At 42.8% G+C, this 19,030-nt stretch overlaps 1 protein-coding gene across 3 annotated transcripts in view; it reads right to left on the bottom strand.

Moving 5' to 3' along the window:
- Positions 1 to 17,407, bottom strand: part of phf21b (PHD finger protein 21B) — a 62,719-nt gene extending 45,312 nt beyond the window's left edge. The window contains exons 1-2 of one of the 3 annotated variants that reach the window (XM_046378498.1): positions 16,975 to 17,407; positions 16,207 to 16,272 (exon numbers count right to left, since the gene is read on the bottom strand). In XM_046378498.1, the coding sequence (XP_046234454.1) occupies positions 16,207 to 16,272; positions 16,975 to 17,028 (120 nt within the window). In that variant the 5' untranslated portion in view covers positions 17,029 to 17,407. Of the gene's footprint in view, positions 1 to 16,206; positions 16,273 to 16,548; positions 16,938 to 16,974 lie in introns of those variants that run through there. The other 2 variants (XM_046378499.1, XM_046378500.1) reach the window with 2 other exon arrangements.
- Positions 17,408 to 19,030: the final 1,623 nt, after the last annotated feature.

Raw genomic sequence — 19,030 nt, 5'->3', positions numbered from 1 at the left:
CTCTGTGGCACCTCAATATGGCCAGGCGCTACATTCATCTTCTTCCCCTGCACCACTCCCATCCTCCTCCTCTTCTGTTGCATCATGGGACAACAGAGAAGCCTTTAGTAAACCAGAACAACTCCTGCTGGGCCGAGATACAAACAGCAGCATCGCTCTGCTACATCCCACACTGCTGCTGCAGGTCGTCATCACACTTCCTGTTGGACTGCTTCTAGGATCCTTAGTTACTTGCATTGCATTTACTTCCATCTTCCAGACATAATTCTAATGTTTGTTAACATTTTGTGATGGTTAAGTTAATAGTGATGATGAAGCCAAAAGGCCACGACTACATAAGAACAAAGAGCTGCAAATTAAAACATCTGCGATACAGCAGTTCATCTTTTATTCCTTTAACGAGGACATAAGGTGAACACTTGCCTGCAGGCATTTAACGACTGCTGGACGACTGTAATTAAGGCTTAATTAAATGGATGTGGTAAAATGCTAACAACACCTTCCTGCGGGCGATAAGGTCTGCTAGCATTTTATGACTGAAATATATACGAATTCTAAACTATTTCTGAAAAAACATTTCATGTTTCATGTTGAAACTTTGGAGTAAGGCAGCAACAATTAATTTGATTAAAATTTACTGAATCAATATATGAATCATTTAGTCTGAAATTGAAAATATGGAAGGAAATGAAGTCTTTGTGAGGTTAAATTAGTGAAAAAAGTTAAAGAGGCAGTTCAAACTATTCACACATATCAAGATGGCCCACACATCTTCTTATTGTGACTGACATATAAAATAAAAACGCCTTCAGCTTCCTGCTGTGAAGCCCCTGCAGGCTGTAGTCTGAGTTATTTATTGGCAACGCAGCACGTGACTTCAGTGTGTTCTTCATTACCATCCGGGTGATGTAACGCGACGTGCGACCCCGTGACCTTCCACAGAGAACAGGAGGCTCCGGGGGAGGCGTGGGCTGTCACTCATGGCTGCTGCTGGAGGATGGGACTGAGACTCTGAAGCTGGACATCAACCAGTGAGAGCCTGGAACCCGCTGAAGTGTTCCAATATAAACGTGCGTGCAGGCCACAGAGACCTGGACTGACCCTCAGGCCGAACACCACCAGAGCAGTAAATCTACACACATGTATTCAGCTCAGTTCTGTAAACATCAGTTCCTGAATTTGATGCGTTCATGCTGAAAAGGCTGCCAAGTTGCACTTTAAAGTTCTGAAGAACTTGTTTTATGAAGGTCCCGTCGTTATCTACTCTCCCCCATGCTGATGGAACGATCAAGTGAAGCTTCTTTGTCCACAAAACTTTTGGAAAAAAAAACAAAACATTTTTTCAGATCAATTTGGACTCTCGGGTCGCTGGAGACTTGGACTACACTGGGTGAGCAGCATGGGCTAATTTTATGTTTTGTTCTGTTTTTGCTGTGAAGCTCCAGAAAAAAATGAAAAAAATGGTGTGAGTAGATAATGACTGAACTATCATTTTTAGATGAACTGCTTCATTAAGGAAAGATCAGCTGAAAAATGACTGGAGCTATGAAAACTGGCCCCGCTGACCCACCATCAGCGGAGGAATTCTGCCCTTCGTGCACATAAATAATCATTTCCCTTCTTGGTGGTTGTGTTTTTGTGTTGTGAAGCTGATGAAAAGACCTCGGCCTGAGATCTACTTCAGCTACAAGCCCACCTGATCAATTTTTCAAAGGGTCTTTGAAGTCACCCTGGTTGAATGCAGAGTCCTACTTCCTTTTATGGCGAGGCCTCTTCCCTTTTAAGGATGCCACTAGGAGGCTCAATAATGCATAAAAAGCAGGGCATTGTGGGATGCTGGCCTGGAAGGAGTATGTAAATGAATGCTGGGTAAGACGGCCAAAGACACAGGCCACTCCCACACATTGTTCTGATTTAAATCGTGCAGTTTTAAGACAAGAGTTGTTCTTTTTAATGTATTTGGACCCGAGTGGAGCAGCAGCTCCAGCAGGACACAGTGTTCTGCCTTTTTCCTCAGGAGAAGCTTGTGTAGTGAAAAGAGCAAAAAAAAAGAAAAGAAAAGCTGCAGCATTTCACATTTTCATAGATGTCAGACATACAATCAGGGCCTGATGTCACCAGCAGGAGACCAATTTCTCCGAGCCAAAGTACGGAATGGTTTCCATAACAAAGACTAATCAGACCAACATTTGAGAGTTTCTTTTTCTTTTTCATTTTTGCTCTTTGTTAGTCCTTTTCCATAATTGACCTCTTTCTGGTGATGCTGCCTGAGTGAGTCCATTGTTTGTGCCTAAAAAAGCCTTGACGAACGAACCACTTCCTCACCCCCACACACACACACACACACACACACACACACACACACACACACACAGGCAGAGACGGAGGGAGAAGCAACAAAAAGCTAATCAGAGAGCAGTGAATGAGGCCTGGACAGCAGGGCTGAGAAGGAACCAGCTGCTGTGGAAAAGACAATAACATTCCTCTCTTTTCTCCTGCCATGACAAACACGGCTCCTCCACATGGAAACATCCACATCCCACTCAGCAAAGTCTCAAAGAAGGACATTTTTGGTGTTGTGACAGCACAGAGAAAATCCCTGTGTGACTGGTCACACATTAGTATGCTGCTTACGTCCTGTTTCCTTATTTATCTTGTGTCCAGAACGCCGGATGAACTTTAATCCTGTTTTGTTTTTTGAGCAGCAGATTATTCTGAAAGACAGCCGTAAACTGTCACATCACACACAATGAAAATGTGTCTTAACCATCAAGAATCACCATCAAACTTGTCTGACTTCACACTGTGTTGCATTTAAGCTCTTTATGGAAAACAAATAAGACTAAGATTTATTTTACTCAGTGAATTGTTGGTACTATTCTACATACATTTTGATCACAAATACTGAATGTTCCAGTGACACTTCTGTCTTCTGAAACAGCTTTTACATAAAGTTTTACTCGTGACACTCCTGTTTCAGTACCTTAACTGGCATCAAACACAATCATCATCATGTGAGGTGAAAACATCTGCTGGGTCCAGCTTCTTCAAAATCAGAATCAGAATTCCTTTATTTATCCCCAAAGGGAAATTCTTAAATGTCAGGATTTGCTGCTTTTCTTTGTTATTTATGAGCAAATGCAGAGTCTTTGAGTTTAGGCTGTTGGTTGGACAAAAAAGCAACCTAAAGGAAAAGTAAGCATGTACCCCACAGTAAGTATTGATGCAGGTGTGTAAAGCAGGTCACTCCACGTTCCACACGTCTCACACAACGTTGCTGTCGCTGACTGGACGCCCACTGCAAACACTGAACCACATCTTAATTGATACGCTGTGCGTGAGTCCACGGCAGTTCAACTGATCAAGTCAAACAATTAATAATGTGCAGTGAGCAGTCATTTAACATCATTCACAGAGCAGCACCCCTGGCCTATCCATAATTACCCATTTAACAGAGCCGTCTGAGCCAATCAGGGGTCAGGATGCTGAGGAGGGGGCTGACCAAGCAGCTCTGGAGACGGACCACAGGCCTGTTTGATTACAACACCAGACTTCTCTACTTCTAACTGTTTATTTCCTCTAAAAATCCACAATCCCTCTCATCTCCTGTTGGTGAGAGGGATCCTGGGACATCTCAGCAGGGCCTGATGTCACCAGCATCCCTAATTGTCTGATCACAGCGAAGGGAGAAAGTGATCCACTGACATCTGGCAGCCAAAACATCAACAAAATGACTTTCTGTTGATGTCAGTCTTTCCTCCCCAAACTGCATGGCGTCTTTATTTCAGAGGATGGATTAAAGATTAAAGATGAGCCCAGTTAATACAAAAGCAGGAGTCTGGGGAGCTGGAAAGCTCTCTTTCAACTGCAGACTTCTCCGGGCCTGTGTTGACTCTCCTCAGCAACGAGAAGAGCGGACACTGCACTGAGTGTGACGCTAACAAACAGCTAGAAGTCACAATGTGCAGCTGGCTATTGAGACCAGCAGCTACAATCAGACAATCTTCAGGTGTCATTTCAAATATGGAGGTCAGATATGGAAGCTGCAGAAGAGGACAGAGAGAAAATCAGCAGCCACAGCTGCTGCGCCTCCCAGCACATCATCAAGGTAAGAAACACATTTTCCTGCTGTTTGGAAAAGCAGCTGCAGGAATCCCAATGTCACAAAAATTCAATGCAACACTGTCAGGTTCAGAGACACTGAGCTCCCTCTCTCAGGCTGACAGATGGAGGTGAAGTGGGTTATGGGAGCAGCAGGCTGCTACAGCCCATCACCCTGTCAGTCTGTGGCTGAGCACAGTCACAGGAGTGTGAGGTGTCGTCTTGTCCACACACGCTTCCCTTTAACTGGCCATCGACCTCACTTCCTGTTCTTGGATTGTCACTCGGTGGGAGGACTCCATTTTGAAGTTGCTTGGCGCCGGCCCATCAGCCGAAAATCTCACAGAAATTCAGTACAGTTGTTGTTGTAAGAAGCACAATACCAGTACCAATACCAGTACCACTTCTCTCATCTGAAAAGGGCGGTTACGCCAGGCTCCTAAACACAGTTAGCAGTTGTGAAACGTAGCACACAATCCTGCCTCTGAGCAGAGTTCTGAAGACATTTTTGGTTCGATACAAACCAGGCAGTTAAAACAGCCCACGTATTGAGATCCAAATCGTCAGTGGGGGCGTGTCCTCACGAGACCATGCTACAGGTCTTGTGAACGCAGTGCAGCTGTCTACCCTGTCCACCCGTGTTTCGTTAATCCTCCCACTTTGTGCCTTTGTCATCATCACTCTGTAGTACAGCCTTACTTTGTTGGATTTGCTGTCGGCACGCTCGACCGCAGCTCCGTTACATTCAGCCGTAGGGCTGTACCTGCCGTGGTAGTGGGCCAATCACACGTCACATTAAATTGCTTGCCATACCAGAAAAATGTTTTCTGGTTTCGTCTCAAACAATAGCACGGTCCAACTGCAGGAAACATCTTTAACAACAATAACGTTTTCATTACGCCTTAACGATGGCGGAGTTTCTCTCCACCCTGTGGACGATATTTTTTGTACTTTTTGTTAGTTTTCCAGTAGTTTTCTCATTTCAATCTTCATTTTTATTATTATTGCTATTTTGTATGGTGCACAGGACAGAGAAAAATCCGGAGTCAAATTCCTTGTATGGTCACACATACTTGGTAAATAAAGCTGATTCTGATTCTGATTCTGATTCGCACATTATTTCCAGTAGACTCTACTTGCATGTTTTTTAATCACTGCTGGAACTGCATCCATCCTCTGATAAAGAAAAACAGAAACATTTTCACGACTTTTGTTACTGACATTCTTGATTCCAGTTCCCACTTGTACTTGACAACCTTTACAACAAAGGTTATCAAAAGACATACGTGTGTCTTTTCCAATTCTCTAGTTTGTGCAGAGTGGATTGCTGTGATTTTATATAAAAGACTTACAAAATGCAGCTTTAAGGAAGAAAGTTTTGTCCCCAATGAAGTTTTAAGGACAAATCTCACATGAAGACATTTCAGATGCTGCTGTCATGGCAACTGTCAAAATAATCTGCTATGAAGCAGGGTTGAGATGCTGCGGCTCAGCGTTTGATGATAAAGTGGGTCTTTCTGGCTGGGGCCCGCTGCTGACTGTGCACAGCAGTGCTGTCAGCCAGTAAGCTGCTGACCGAAGCCTCCGCCCGCCGCCGCACTCGGTTATCAACACAGAGACGAGCTGGAAAACCTTATCGAGGAAAAAGTCAATACGGCTGCCTTTCCTAATGCTGTGCCCTTTACAGGAAAGAAAAATGCTTCAACAAGGACCCGATTGTAATCTCTGTGAAACAAGTCACAAGTGTCCTTTAAATTACAACATTCAAGGTGAGTTCATCAAGCTTGATTTATAAGGAAGCAGCAGGGCTGGTGGCTGTTTGGGTTTCCTCTTTATGAGGGTCCGTTAAAAACAGAGCTGAGCGAGTACGGAGGCCATCCAGGACCAAAATACAGCAGCATCTGAGAAATGTGAAGGCATTTCAGAGTAACACAGCATGTTTACACCCAGGACGTCAGATGTGATCCACCTGAGCCTTCAGCTGAACATTCAGCCTTTGCCGTCAATGTTTTGGTCGTGTGTGGTACAGGCAATACTTGATTTTCAAATGATGATTCATCACTAAAGCTGCGTTTAACATTTATTTTTATTACTGAGTGAATCTGGACATTATTTTCTAAGGCGGACATCATTTGGCCTATAAAATCAGTGTCACAAAACACTAAAAAATACAAACAATTTCCCAGAGGAGGATTTATATCTTCAAACGTCTTGCTTTACCTGACTGGCAGTGAACACACCATCACCAAAGATGACAAAACAACACATGTATCAAACTATCAATGAAGCATCCATATTGTTGCTAATTTATTTTCAGTTGTTCAGATAATCAAATTGATCAACAATAATGTCCTGTTACCATGATGATGATGGCAATGACATCCACTCTGATGTCCTGCTCATCCAGTGTGTCTTGTTTAAATGAGTGTGTCCCAAATGACCGTTGATATTTCAGAATTAATCACACAACTTTATTAAAAATTCTAGTATAAAGTTTATGAGGATAACAAATCTGTCAGGCTAAGTGTGTGGTCGGATTATTTCTACTAAACGTAAAAATCATCAATGAAATACGACTGCAGGCAGATTCAATCACTTGTGCCACATAAATACATTCTTTTTCTGAATTTAATGCTCCTTCAGAGGAAAGAAAAGCAAAAATCAGCATCTGGGAGGTTAACAACATCTCTCGTTTTCGCTTCTGGAATAGTAAGAAGAGTTGTGTCCACTGATTGACAGATAAGTGGTGACTCAAACCTGAGCTGAACTGTAATCTGTTATGCATGAAAGCACTCACGTACACGAGTCGCTTCCGTGTCAAGGAATGTGCTTGTGTCTCATCGCTCTATTCAGAAAGACGTTATTCACGGTGTCAGTCAGCTGGACGGCTCAGACTGAATATGAACCACTTGAACGACTTCGAGCTGAACGAAGACAAACACAAACGCTTGTGCACGCCTTAATCTTAATGAAAAAACCTTTCAGTTTGAACCCTCACCACAACAACACGTCACCCTGAAATAATCAACAATCTAACGGCCTAAATGCTTTCCCTCCAAAGCTCCGAGAAGGAGACTGCACTTCTATTCTGGTATGAACTATTCACACACACACGCATCAAGGAAGCAGAGGCCCAGGTGACTGGACGGTGATGAAACGTGTTGCTACGAAACTGGGGCGAGAAAATGTGAGGAAGTTCATTATGGCCGACGCTGAAGCTCTGCTGAGAGAGGAACCGACTCATCATCACTCTCAAGACATTCACGCGTGCTCCACATGTACTCACACTGTTCATCACTGGGTCAACCTGTCTGTTAAAGGGACAGTCCACCAAAACAAAAAAAACAGCAAAACATAAATACATTTGAAAACTCAACAGCAATGTCTCTCTCCAGGAATCATGACCCGCTTACTCAGGATAATCCACACACCTTGTTTTGAGCAGTTTCATGTAGGAGCTATTTTCTTTCTGTACCACTGTGCAGAAGAAAATCTGCATCAACTCATGGAGGAGAGGCCTGTACCCGTGATATGGAGCGATGTACTACAGGATACTAAAACTCCCTCGGCATCAATAGAGTATCCATCCACCCATCCATCCATCCATTTACCCACCCATCCATCCATGTACCTATCTGTAAACGTTAACGACAAAGTGCCATCTAGTTCCACTGTATTGGAGAGAAGGCAGATATCTCTACAGCTGACATCTCCAAAACTCACACCAAAACTATCTACATGGATAAACAGCAGTGTTTTTGACTGTGCCTTTAAGCCATGGAGGACTTTACACAAGATTTACACAAGCAGAAGAACATGTCTACTAGAGTCAGACCCCAGATAAATAAAAACAACCAACACCAGCTTGTCATATATCAGTATCAGCTGCAAACCTCAGCATGGAAAAGCTTCAGTCAATGCAGAATACAGCTCGACTAAGCCTGATGATACTGGATAAAATAATTTAAAAATAAATTTTAATTTTCTGTTTTGGTGTGGATCTCAAACTCAACCAAAATACATCCACATTTTACAATGAACATCTTAGGATGTCAAAATAAACTGACGGTGATTCTAAATCACTGCAGACCTACTTTAATATTTCTGTTCTGCTACTGTTTTGTTAGTAATTAGGCCAACATACACACCATCATGTGTTAAACAATCTGATACCAACGCACACGACCGCCAGCCGCTGTGATCACAAAAAGAAAATAACTGGGCCTGTCTAATGTTTCGATGAATTGGCACCACAAGCTGTTGCTGAGTCTATCTGGACTACACACCTTGAGCTACTCCAAGACCCTTGACGGGACGAGGATCAGGTTGTAAATATCAGATATGCTGATGTAAGGGACTGTCAGCCCCTGAAGCCCAGTGTGTGGATGGGGTTCGAGTGCAGCAGAAAACAGCACCGTGTCCGCCGGTAGTGAAAACACATGATGATGTCCATGAAACAGCAACAATTAACTTCAAGTCCGTGTGAAATTGGGCGATGATACGGACCTGTGCTGAAAATACCATCACCACAAAGGCCCGCAGAAAGCTCTCGTAAACAAAACATGCAAATTACTGAGTCACTTTATGCTACACAAACACAAATCTTCACCAAAAAGAAGGGGCTGTGTGCACGATGCAGGGAGGCAATTTCTGAATTATTACAGCGATTTTCACGGCCTTTTGAGTGGGATAATCCGAGCTCTGCAGCACTCCTCTACACGACTCTCTCGTTCGCTGAAGACTGAAGGATGTTTCCACCTGCCACCTTCCAAACTCATCACAGGAGAAGAAGAAAACGTGAAGCCACACATCTTAAAGATGAGGACGTGTCACCACGGTTTCACTTCTATACCTGATGTCAGGCTGCTCCCAGACAACAGACACTTGTTAAAATAAATAGGCCGCACACAAGCTTACAGTTACACATGTGACGGAGCGTTAGAGCTACTGCGACAGACAAAATGTCTTCAGTAGAAAAAAAAACTCTAACGTTAGACTGTGAGTCTGACCAGATGCTTGGACATGTCTCAGGCACTGAGAGTTACGCTACAGACGACTTGCCTCGTACTCACTAACTTGTGTCTTTGACTGTTATGACATTGTGCACACAGAAAATATTCAATAATGGAAATAATACTTATGGCGTAACTAATAAAGCCTATCTGGAGAAAACAACACAAAATAATCCACTGTGTCTTCATTTCCAGCTTGCCAAGAGAAACCAACATGTAGAGTTTACAGTACAGAAGAAAATATGACTCACTTTCCATTTCATGTCTACTGAAGTGTGAGCCATAACACTGGGGAGCTGCAGGAGCCCATTTTAATAGGATACAGCTAAAATATTGAAAAGAATAGAGCCAGTTTGTGAAGATAAAAACATGAGAAATAAAACTGATGATTACAGATTTCACAGTTTCTATTATGTCCCAAACAACAGTGTGAGAACTTACTAAGGTAACGAGAATGAAATTATATGCTAATCTGCTGTAAATGATTTAATAATGTTGCTTGAAATAACCGTGTGTTTTATGCACTGATTTAGTATTTTCTGTTGAAAGTGAGAGATAAAAACAGAATTTAGTGCCGCTCTGTCTTTACACGCTGCTGCTGCGTGAAGAAACATGACAGAGTGTTTCAGAGACAGCAACAGCAGCATGGCAGTCAACATGGGTTAATTCATCGCAGCCTTTCTGCTCCCTCTGCCTGCCAGCCGAGCTACATCAGCACTTTTCTGTGACTCCCTGGAAATGACTGTTTGCTGTTCGGTAATAAGAAGCCGTCATACGGATCCACGACTGCAGGATGATACAAAGCCTGCCTGGACAGCAGGAGGAAGGCTGGCTTTGAGTCTGCAGCAGCTGATCTGCAACCTGTTCATCAGCCCTGCTTTCTAACAAGAGTCCTTGTTAGAAAAGACTTTTCTCAACATAGTTGTGATCCATACACAGCTTTCACTTCCTCTTTAACATTTTTTCAATTGCTGTTAAGTTCCTGTAGGCATTAAGTATTTAAAGTCTAAAGGAACAGAGGGAATCATGGCCTTTGGGCAGTTTTTAATGTGAAGCATCAGTACAGGAAGTCATTTGGGAACAATCAAGAAATCAAGAAGAGAAACCTACTAGAAAATAGACACAATCGCTCACATCAAACTGGTATCCTTCTCCTCACCTTCTAAAAATGAGGATTTCCTAAAATGTCAGACTGTTCCTTTAAAGTTTTTGCAATTTCCTAACCGGCATCCATCCATCCATCCTTGCTTCCGTCCTTCCTTCCAGGCAGTTTCAGACTAACACTAGGAAACCATCACAGTTCAGCTGAAGATAACATTGCTTAAGACGTCAATGCAGAAACACAGTTGATCTCCTTGTGGCTGCTGGAAGCCTCAATATTTTAAACCTGATCTGAAGCAGGAAGGTCGTTCCTGCTTCAGATCATAAACGACCATAAACGAATGCTCAAAGATAAAGCAAATAGACAGACAGACACACACACAGACTGCCGTCCCCCAGGAAGAGTCATCGCAGGGTTTACTTCTATTTTACTCTTAATTAAAGCTGCTCGCTGCCTTCCAGTAATGATAAAAAAAAGAGCAAACAAAAAGGGGGAAGGATTCACTGCAGTCTGAAGAGCACAAGGACAAAAGAAGGCAGATTTAAAGTCCTCTGAGACTGAACTGGGATCTGCTGCTTTGTGGGGCTGATATGTGGGTGACCGCTGAACACACTCACGCCAAAACACACACATACATTCGTCTCAGTATACTGCGAAGATCTAAGCCTGTGAAGACACAATTAAAGTCAGAAAAAGATCCACGGCAATTCAGTTCAAAGAGACGTGTGCTCGACCAATCGGAGCACTACAGGAAGTTGTTGTCAAGTTGTTGAAGGACAGAGCTGTCAATCATTTGCGGTACAACCTACCACAAATGACTGAGAAGTCTTTTCACCGTGATGGGACTGACCCAGCATGCACTGAGGCGCCCTGGACAGGCTTCCAGTTCATCACAGGGTGAGTGGAGACGGACAGACGCTCCGGTTCATCCTGATGGACGAGTTAGCGACGGCGGTCCAGCTGACAGCGAGGGGAGCCTCCTCTGAGACAAGCAGGAAGTGAACCTGGAACACTTCCTGCTGAGACTGTATTATAAACTTAACACTGACCGCCAATGCTGTCTGTGCAGCAGTGCGGTTTAAACCTGTATTTAGATTTTAGATAGATAGATTTTAGATTAACAGGAAATGATAAAAAAAAAAAAAAAAAAAAAAAAAAAAAACCAACAGCATCTAAACAGAATACAAAACTTCAATGTTTTGTATTGGCAGTAGATTTCTCAAGAGAAAATCAAAACATTTGAATCGAAGGTTGATTTCTCTTTAGTCTCAATAAACATTGGGAAAATCACAGACAAGCCAAAGGACGAATATCTCCCGAAAATTCATCACACAGAAGCAGCTGCCCACTAAAAATATCAATAAAAGTCACAACTTGAGATCAACCGTGATGTTTCTTTCAGGTCCGATACTAGTTTAGTAGATTAGTAATCAAGGAGACTGGTTGATATTTGGAACCATAAAAATGAAAATGTCAAATCAACAAGAACCTTTAAATATACTTTCTGTGTTCCTTTTCGTCATTTTCCACTGAACATTCAGCATGCAGGGAACGTAATTATCCAGTTAAACCTTCCTTCAGGTTTAGAGACAACAGAAGGCGAGGAGCAGGTGAATTCAGCGAGAAAGCTGTTTACAGGTATAGATCAGCCTCCAAAAGAAAAGCTGTGTGTGAGCCTTGGGGGAACCCTGGTCCTTTGCACCAGTCTGCTCTGTAAAACCACAAGTTAGTTCAGCAGAAACCCCTAAACCTTGCCCTGGTTTAATCAGTGCTGCAGGAGGCTGTAATGAGCCATCGTGGGACTGGCCTCAGCTTGGTTGGAATGGCCGGGAAAGTTCGCCTGCTCGTCGGCTGACGTACGACCGCGGAGACAAAAAAGCTGTCCTCTGTCTGTACACTGGACACATGTGACCACCACTCCCAGAGATCTTTACCCCCAGCCCAGCAGCAGGAGGCCTGCATGGGGGGAAGTATTGATAAAGAGAGGGGGCAACCAGCCTGGCTGCATCCCACCAGAGACGACCACCAGCTCCTCCAACCTCTCAGATGTCCAATTACTGAACACAACTGATGTATGACACAGAAGAGTTTTATCAACCGGGTCCAACCGCTGACCCCCTTTCCCAAACTAATGTATGTGCCAAGTGGAAATTAGTGCAGAAAAACAAGCAGTGTTGTCTTGGCTTTTAGCTGGACTAGAAACAGTTTTAATGTCACCTGCAGAGCTGTGAGAGGACAAACAGCAAAGTCTACACTTTACAAGATCTTTATAAAATACCACACACAACACAATTTCATACCTGTTTCATACCAGCCAAAGGAAGCTAATTAGATTTGAAGTATTTCCCAACTGTAAATAACAATAATGTCTGATATGAATAATAATATCCAGAGTATAAAATGGCAACTGACAATCACAAAAAGCGGGTAAAAATCTACGTTAGCATTAAGCAGTGCAGCAGGACACAAAGGTACTGAAATAACAACACATTACAGAGAAAAGGTGATTCTGCTGTTCAGTTCAAACACAACTGAAAGAACAGCTGAAACTGAACTCAGCGACAGTCCTCAGACCTGCAGACACCCTCAATCTGACTTGGATTTCTTTTGCTTATACTGAACTACATTTTGAGAATTAAGTGTGTACTTTTACACCACGACTGACTCACTCTGACACAGAACTACACTTTCATAAAAACCTCTGTAAGAAGCTCATTGAATTCTGAGTAATAATCACTCGTTAAAACTTACTGTGGGCTCAGGAAAGAGAAAGGGCTCAGATGAAGACACAGTGAAGAGTTAAGCTTACTACTGGCATTAAACTCATGATTTTAAGTTGTTTTACACTGATATGAAGATGGTGTTTGTGATATCATCAACTGCAGCTCACACCCACTTCTGTGTATCCAGTAATATGTCTTTAAGAGTGCTTTGGTTTGTTTTTCACATGCAGCAGGGTGAATAACAAAGGTCATTTAGAGGAAGACACAAACAAAAATGTCTAACTAAACTCTAATGTGACAGCACTCATTTCTCGTATATTAACAGACACAGTGTTAGTAGATAGTGTGTACTATGCAGCCTCAGTAAACAGTATGGAAGTGGGGCACATAGCCTTAGTCATGACCTTTACTCACAGCAGATATCAAACCACTCAGAAACAGAGCATTTCTCATCACAACAAAGGTGATTAAAGCCATTTTCTTTAAACTGTGACTAGACTCCACATTATCCAATGACAGGAGTTGTCACAGGTAACCTGTGCCAATCACACACCTGTATTCTTCAGACCAAGCTTCCCTTTACAGATCAAACTAAAGCAGCTGTATGTGAACATCAGTCTACAACAGAGTCCTGCACTCACACTTCCTCTTTGCTTTAACGCTGTTAACACGTACACACAACCTGATGAGGTCAAACGCTGTACTTCTGTCTCTGGAAATCTTTCAAGTCAAGCAGCTGTGGTCTTTGCCTCAAGTTAAGACTAGACTGTGAGACTGGTTCTGCAATTTTCACTGCATCATATTCTACATACATTCTTATTTCTATTTTTATTATAATGTTTTGGCCTGTAGAGTACTTATCTTGGTTGGAGCAACTGTAACAAACCCAATTACATCCAGGGATGAATAAAGTATTTCTGATTCTGATTCTGATTAAACGTATGAGACCAGAACCACAACTGTGTTACTCCAGGAATGGAATAAATGGAAGAGTTAAATGCACAAGTCGACCGTAGAGATGAATCCACACCCTGATGGATGACGATCTGCTTTAAGAAACAAATTAAGACTGCTGAAAAACAATACACGGAGAAGAGAAACAACTGGTCTCCACCTGATAAGTCAGTAAAAACTGAAGCCATGATGCAACAGAGAGCAAGTGGAGCAGAGTGAAAAAGAATCAATGAATCCATTCTTGTTCAAGGACCAAAAACCCACCTATCAAGGATAAAAGTAGTCGATGTAGATGTTACAGAGGAGAGAGACCTTGATACTGAATCGGAATATATGAGGAAGAGAGCAAAACTGCATTTCATCTGGTCTGCAGTTCTCCTGTTATTTTTGTTTTCTAATCATTCCTCGTTTGCATTTCCATGTCAGCTCCAGAGAGCAGCCTGTTCCCCCTCCTCTGATAAACACTGGCTGTTTTCTGGAGCAAAACAGGGTGTTATTAAAACGTGTTCTCATTCACAACATGGATGCTGGAGACAGACTGCACTCCATATTCAAAGCTCAGCTCCAAATTAAAATCCTTCCACTGAGCAGCTTTTACTTACATTTTCTTTCTCTCAGCTACAGGAGACAAATAAAACTTCCATCTACAGGCCCCAAACTGTGACCATGAAATGACCTCCAGGCTTTATTTCAGCCACATTCTTCTCAGTCCTGCTAATAAACAAAGTGCAGTTATCCCATCATACCTTCTCACTCGCTCTCTTAGCAGCTTGAAGTTCAAGCCGAGTTTATTTCTGTGCACAGCAAATGTTGACACAGCTTCAAAGTGTGCTTAGTTTTAACCATCATGAAATCTCCACTGGAACGGCCCTGCGTGGATGTGGACTTTAATTCGGTTTAAAAGAAAAACAGCTGTTCATATGTGAGCAGAGGAAAAGTAAAGGTCACATTTTGTTTATTCACATTACTGAATAAGCAGGATAAAAAATCAGTAGAGAGTGTTGTGATTAAAAACATCGCTGTGCACTGCTGACTGGGCTTTCTGTCTCTCTTTTCCCGGCCACCCCTCCCCCCCTCCAAACCAAAAACAGCATCAAAGCAATCAAAATGGTAATGTTAGGCATGAATGGGGCCCATCCCCCTCCTCCTCCACCTCCTGCACGAAACTCTGCAGACTTTTTTCCTCTCCATGTTAGAGGGGGGAAGCAACCACCCCTTTTCTGTCTCAAAATGGAAGCTTCCACTACCAAACAGAAAGAAGAAGAGGAGGAAAGAAAACACACACACTACAACACAAACAACCAGGGTTTAGATCCAGGACTCGGGCCAGCATCATAACTAGGAACTGGATTAACAACTGGATGTCTTGTTATTGTGTTGCTATGTGTCCTTTTACATACAGCAAGTTTAACGCAACAAATCGAGGCGCTGCTCCAAGTGCTTAGAAACCGCATTCCACTGGAAATAGGATCGATTAAAGTCGGGCAGAGGCAAGACGGGCCCCAAACAATTCAAATAAAACACAAGACAGCGAGTGGCTGAATAAAAATCGGCCCATTTTCCCTGAAGTCTTCTTCTTCTTGCTAATGTGGGGAAGTTGTGTGCACTGCTGTCGGGCTGGGACCGACCGGCGGGGCGGTGCAGCAGGAGCTGGAGCAGCCGCAGGAACTGGCCGCGGTGCTGAACACTGCTGCTGTCTCTCTCAGCATCCATCCAGACCTGCTCCTGCCCGGCCGACCGCCTAGCTCCGACACTTGCCTCAAAGTTAATATAGGACACCGTTTGCTAGCCATTAACATAGTAGAAAAGTGAAAGCGTAATCGTGGGCGAATCAAATGCACCGCTGTGGTCATGTGACCGACAAGAAATAATACCACCAGACTAAGTATAAAGTAACAAAACCGGGGTGTTTAATGGCGTCCAAGGCGTTGAAAGGCAACTCCGGGGTGAGACTAACTGTTAGTTTAACCGGCAGAACTTCAAAAACGACGTGTCCAAAAAGTCTAAGCCAGTCAGTTAGCTAAGCTGCTCCTTTATTAGCCTCTGCCGTTACTCTCCAGAAACATGTCGACCTACTCAAAATGGACGCTAAAAATTTTCAGAATTACACAACTTTGAGTGCCGAGACAAGAACCGTAAGAGGTTCCGCTAGCTGTGTTACCCATCAGAACACAATAAAAAGGTTTTCAATAGTCTACTTTCACACCCACCATGTTGTTATGGCTAGTTGTAACGGGAGACAATCTTCCACAATGGTTACAGAAATGGCAAAACAATCCTCAAAGCCTAACAGACGAAATACATCGGAGCTTACTTGTTTATCGCTTAGGGTTGTTATTCTTGTTTGCCTGTCGTGCAGCTGTCTCTTAAGCTCTCCATCCTACAATTGAACAAAAACATCGTAAGTGTAAATCATCTTTTTTGACACAACAATGAAACTTCACATCACATATGACAGGATTTGTTTTTTCGGCAAAGTCACGATGGGGGCAGCTAAAACTGCCCAAATAAAAAAAGGTAAGGTTGCTAACTAGTAAGCTAGTGATGTTAACCGAAAAGAGGAGCAGATTTATGCTGATAAAGTTTCTCGCACACTCCCCAATTCGCCTGCCCGGATCGTATAGCAAAGAAGCTTTCGGGAAAATACAACGTTTACCTGTGGGTCTTGCTTCATCTGTGCAACTAGTTTGTGAACGATCGAGGAGTGAAATGGGAATTACAAAAGTGTCTCAAGTTAGTATGTAAGGGAGGAACAAAGCGGTGATGATAGCCACAGCGACTCAGTTTCTTGCACCTCATAAATATTCAGGTCGCGTCCTGATCGCCACACAGCACCACCGCATTATCACTCAAAATTCATGTTGCTCGGAGAAAAGACCAACGACAATTACCAAAAGTACTGTCAAAAGTGCACTTAATCTGACTTGGAAGTGGACGTTGTGTCGCCAGTAGACAATACAAACGAAACGTCGCATAGTTGCTCCTTCGGAGTGTTAACCTCTCATCCCTTCAGATTTTTCCCCTCCTGCTCTCACTTGCTCATAACACCAATAAGGGTAGAATAACACGATGTTTCGTTTACCTGATGACATTGGATTTCTACTTTCAACGCCTCTTGTAGGCCTTGTAGTTCCATGTTCCGACCAGAAAAGCACTTTTCTCCCACTTTCGACGCGGCCGAGACGAAGTTTAAGTGAATTAAAGATTTTTTAAAGCGACAATAACAATTGAAAGAAGAACTACTCAGGCTGCACAGCAAGTTCTCGCTTCTTTTACAGGCTAGGACTCATCACCCACTTTCCGCCCGTCTTCAAAAGTGCTCCAAACCCGGCACAAAGAGCTCATGCCCCGGACGGGTCCTCTCAAGATTACGGCCGAACGTCGAGGGGTCCGACGGGGAAGCGGGTTAGCTTTTCTTTCGATAATTTTAAGTTGAAAAACGGGAACTATATTTTGTCCGAGTCCGCGGCTTGATTTCACTTTGCCTGGGGAAAAGTTGCGCTTCGGCTGTCAATGGTAATTCTGAAGTTCCCGGATGGAGCAGAACGAGCAGCCCCCCCCCCCCCTCCACACACACATATACACACAGATCGGACATGCGCAGTGGGGCACAACTGCTTGAACACTGTGAAGAGCATTTCTGATAAAACTCATGTCTTCGGCCCATGTTCAAACTATGGAATTATAGAGATAGAAAATAACTTGAAGCATCCACCAAAACCAGACTCACTTATTATTTTAGATTCATTTATAGTATAAGGAGTCATAAAATACCAACCACATGTTCTAACTGCTAAAGTACCTTATCAAAATGTTGTTATGTTTTGTTTGTTTTATTTTTTACTTAACAAATATTGCTTTTAACACAGAGGAGCACAGTAAATTGGCCCACTCAGACTGCTGCACTTGTCTGCTCTGAACTTGAGAGCTCTGACTCAAAAGAAAAAGCATTGTTTGTTTCCTGTAGGAACAATGCAGCTCTCCAGAGGTCCAAAACAGCAAGAATCACATCATGTGCTGATGTTTTGGAGTGAATTGTGTTTGCAATCAATGGGCAGACAACTTAAAATAGCCTGTTCTTCCCTTTTAACAAGATATAAATTGCCATGTTGTATATGTTCCTGTATCTCTAGTCTTGCAATGAAAAATACACCTTTACCCAACAGAAACCTTTACAGAACTAACAGCTAATGGTTGCATGCTGTACAAGCCATATCTGGGTATTTCCATTTCACCTTTGTTCCCATCTTATTTTTAATAATAAAACAGACTTTAAAATTATATTGTGAACATATTATAACAAGCTTCGGTCTGTAATTTCCAGTGTCCAAATCTTAAATCATGATTGTCAATATGATCAATGCTTTTTCTTTCCACTGTAAAGTGGATTTATCTTATTTTACATATGCTTGTCATCATCAAATGAAAAATAATTTGGCTGTTGTAAACCATTTTCATTTTGATTAATGTTCTAGATTATCATTTTGTTCAGTCTATATTGTGAAATGGTTTAAAATGCTTATTTTTCTTAACTGTAGTGTGTTATAATGAAGATGACCCGTAGTTTATCCACCCATTCATTTGCATTAAGGTTACAAACTTGTAATATAAGTTCAGGTTTTTCTTAAACTACTTTCAAAAGTTATTTACCTCCAAATAACCAAAAAAGACTTACAATTATTCATCCACGATCAATTCCAGCATTTACAACAAGAGCAAATAAATGGCAGCAGCATCTACAGCTACAGTCACAAGTAAGTGAGACAGACAAGGAGAATGTGGGGGATTAGAGAATATAAAATATGTCGATACACATGAAGCCTCCAGCCAAATCTACCCCTGTGTAGTTTTGCCTCGTCAAACACAAAGAGGACAAATGTGGCAGTTTGTTCTCAGAAATCCAACCTCTTTTCCCCCATTTCTGTCAGCCTGACCTCCTCCCCCTTCTCTTCCTCCTCCTCCTTCCGCTCTTTGGACACAAGCCGAGCCGCTATTGGTCCAAGGCGCTGGTTCGGTGCGCGAGGGACGAGGGGGCGGGAAGGGCAGGCCAATCAGGAGTTACAAGCGCGAATGGACAGCACCGAGAACCAATTGGTACAAGCGGGGACTATGGGAGGGGCGGAGTAGCACGCGTGAGT

Source organism: Scatophagus argus, chromosome 22, assembly GCF_020382885.2.
Source record: "Scatophagus argus isolate fScaArg1 chromosome 22, fScaArg1.pri, whole genome shotgun sequence".
Classification (NCBI taxonomy): domain Eukaryota; kingdom Metazoa; phylum Chordata; class Actinopteri; family Scatophagidae; genus Scatophagus; species Scatophagus argus.
The sequence above is the reverse complement of the archived record's forward strand: the minus strand, read 5'-3'. Positions and strand labels throughout refer to the sequence as shown.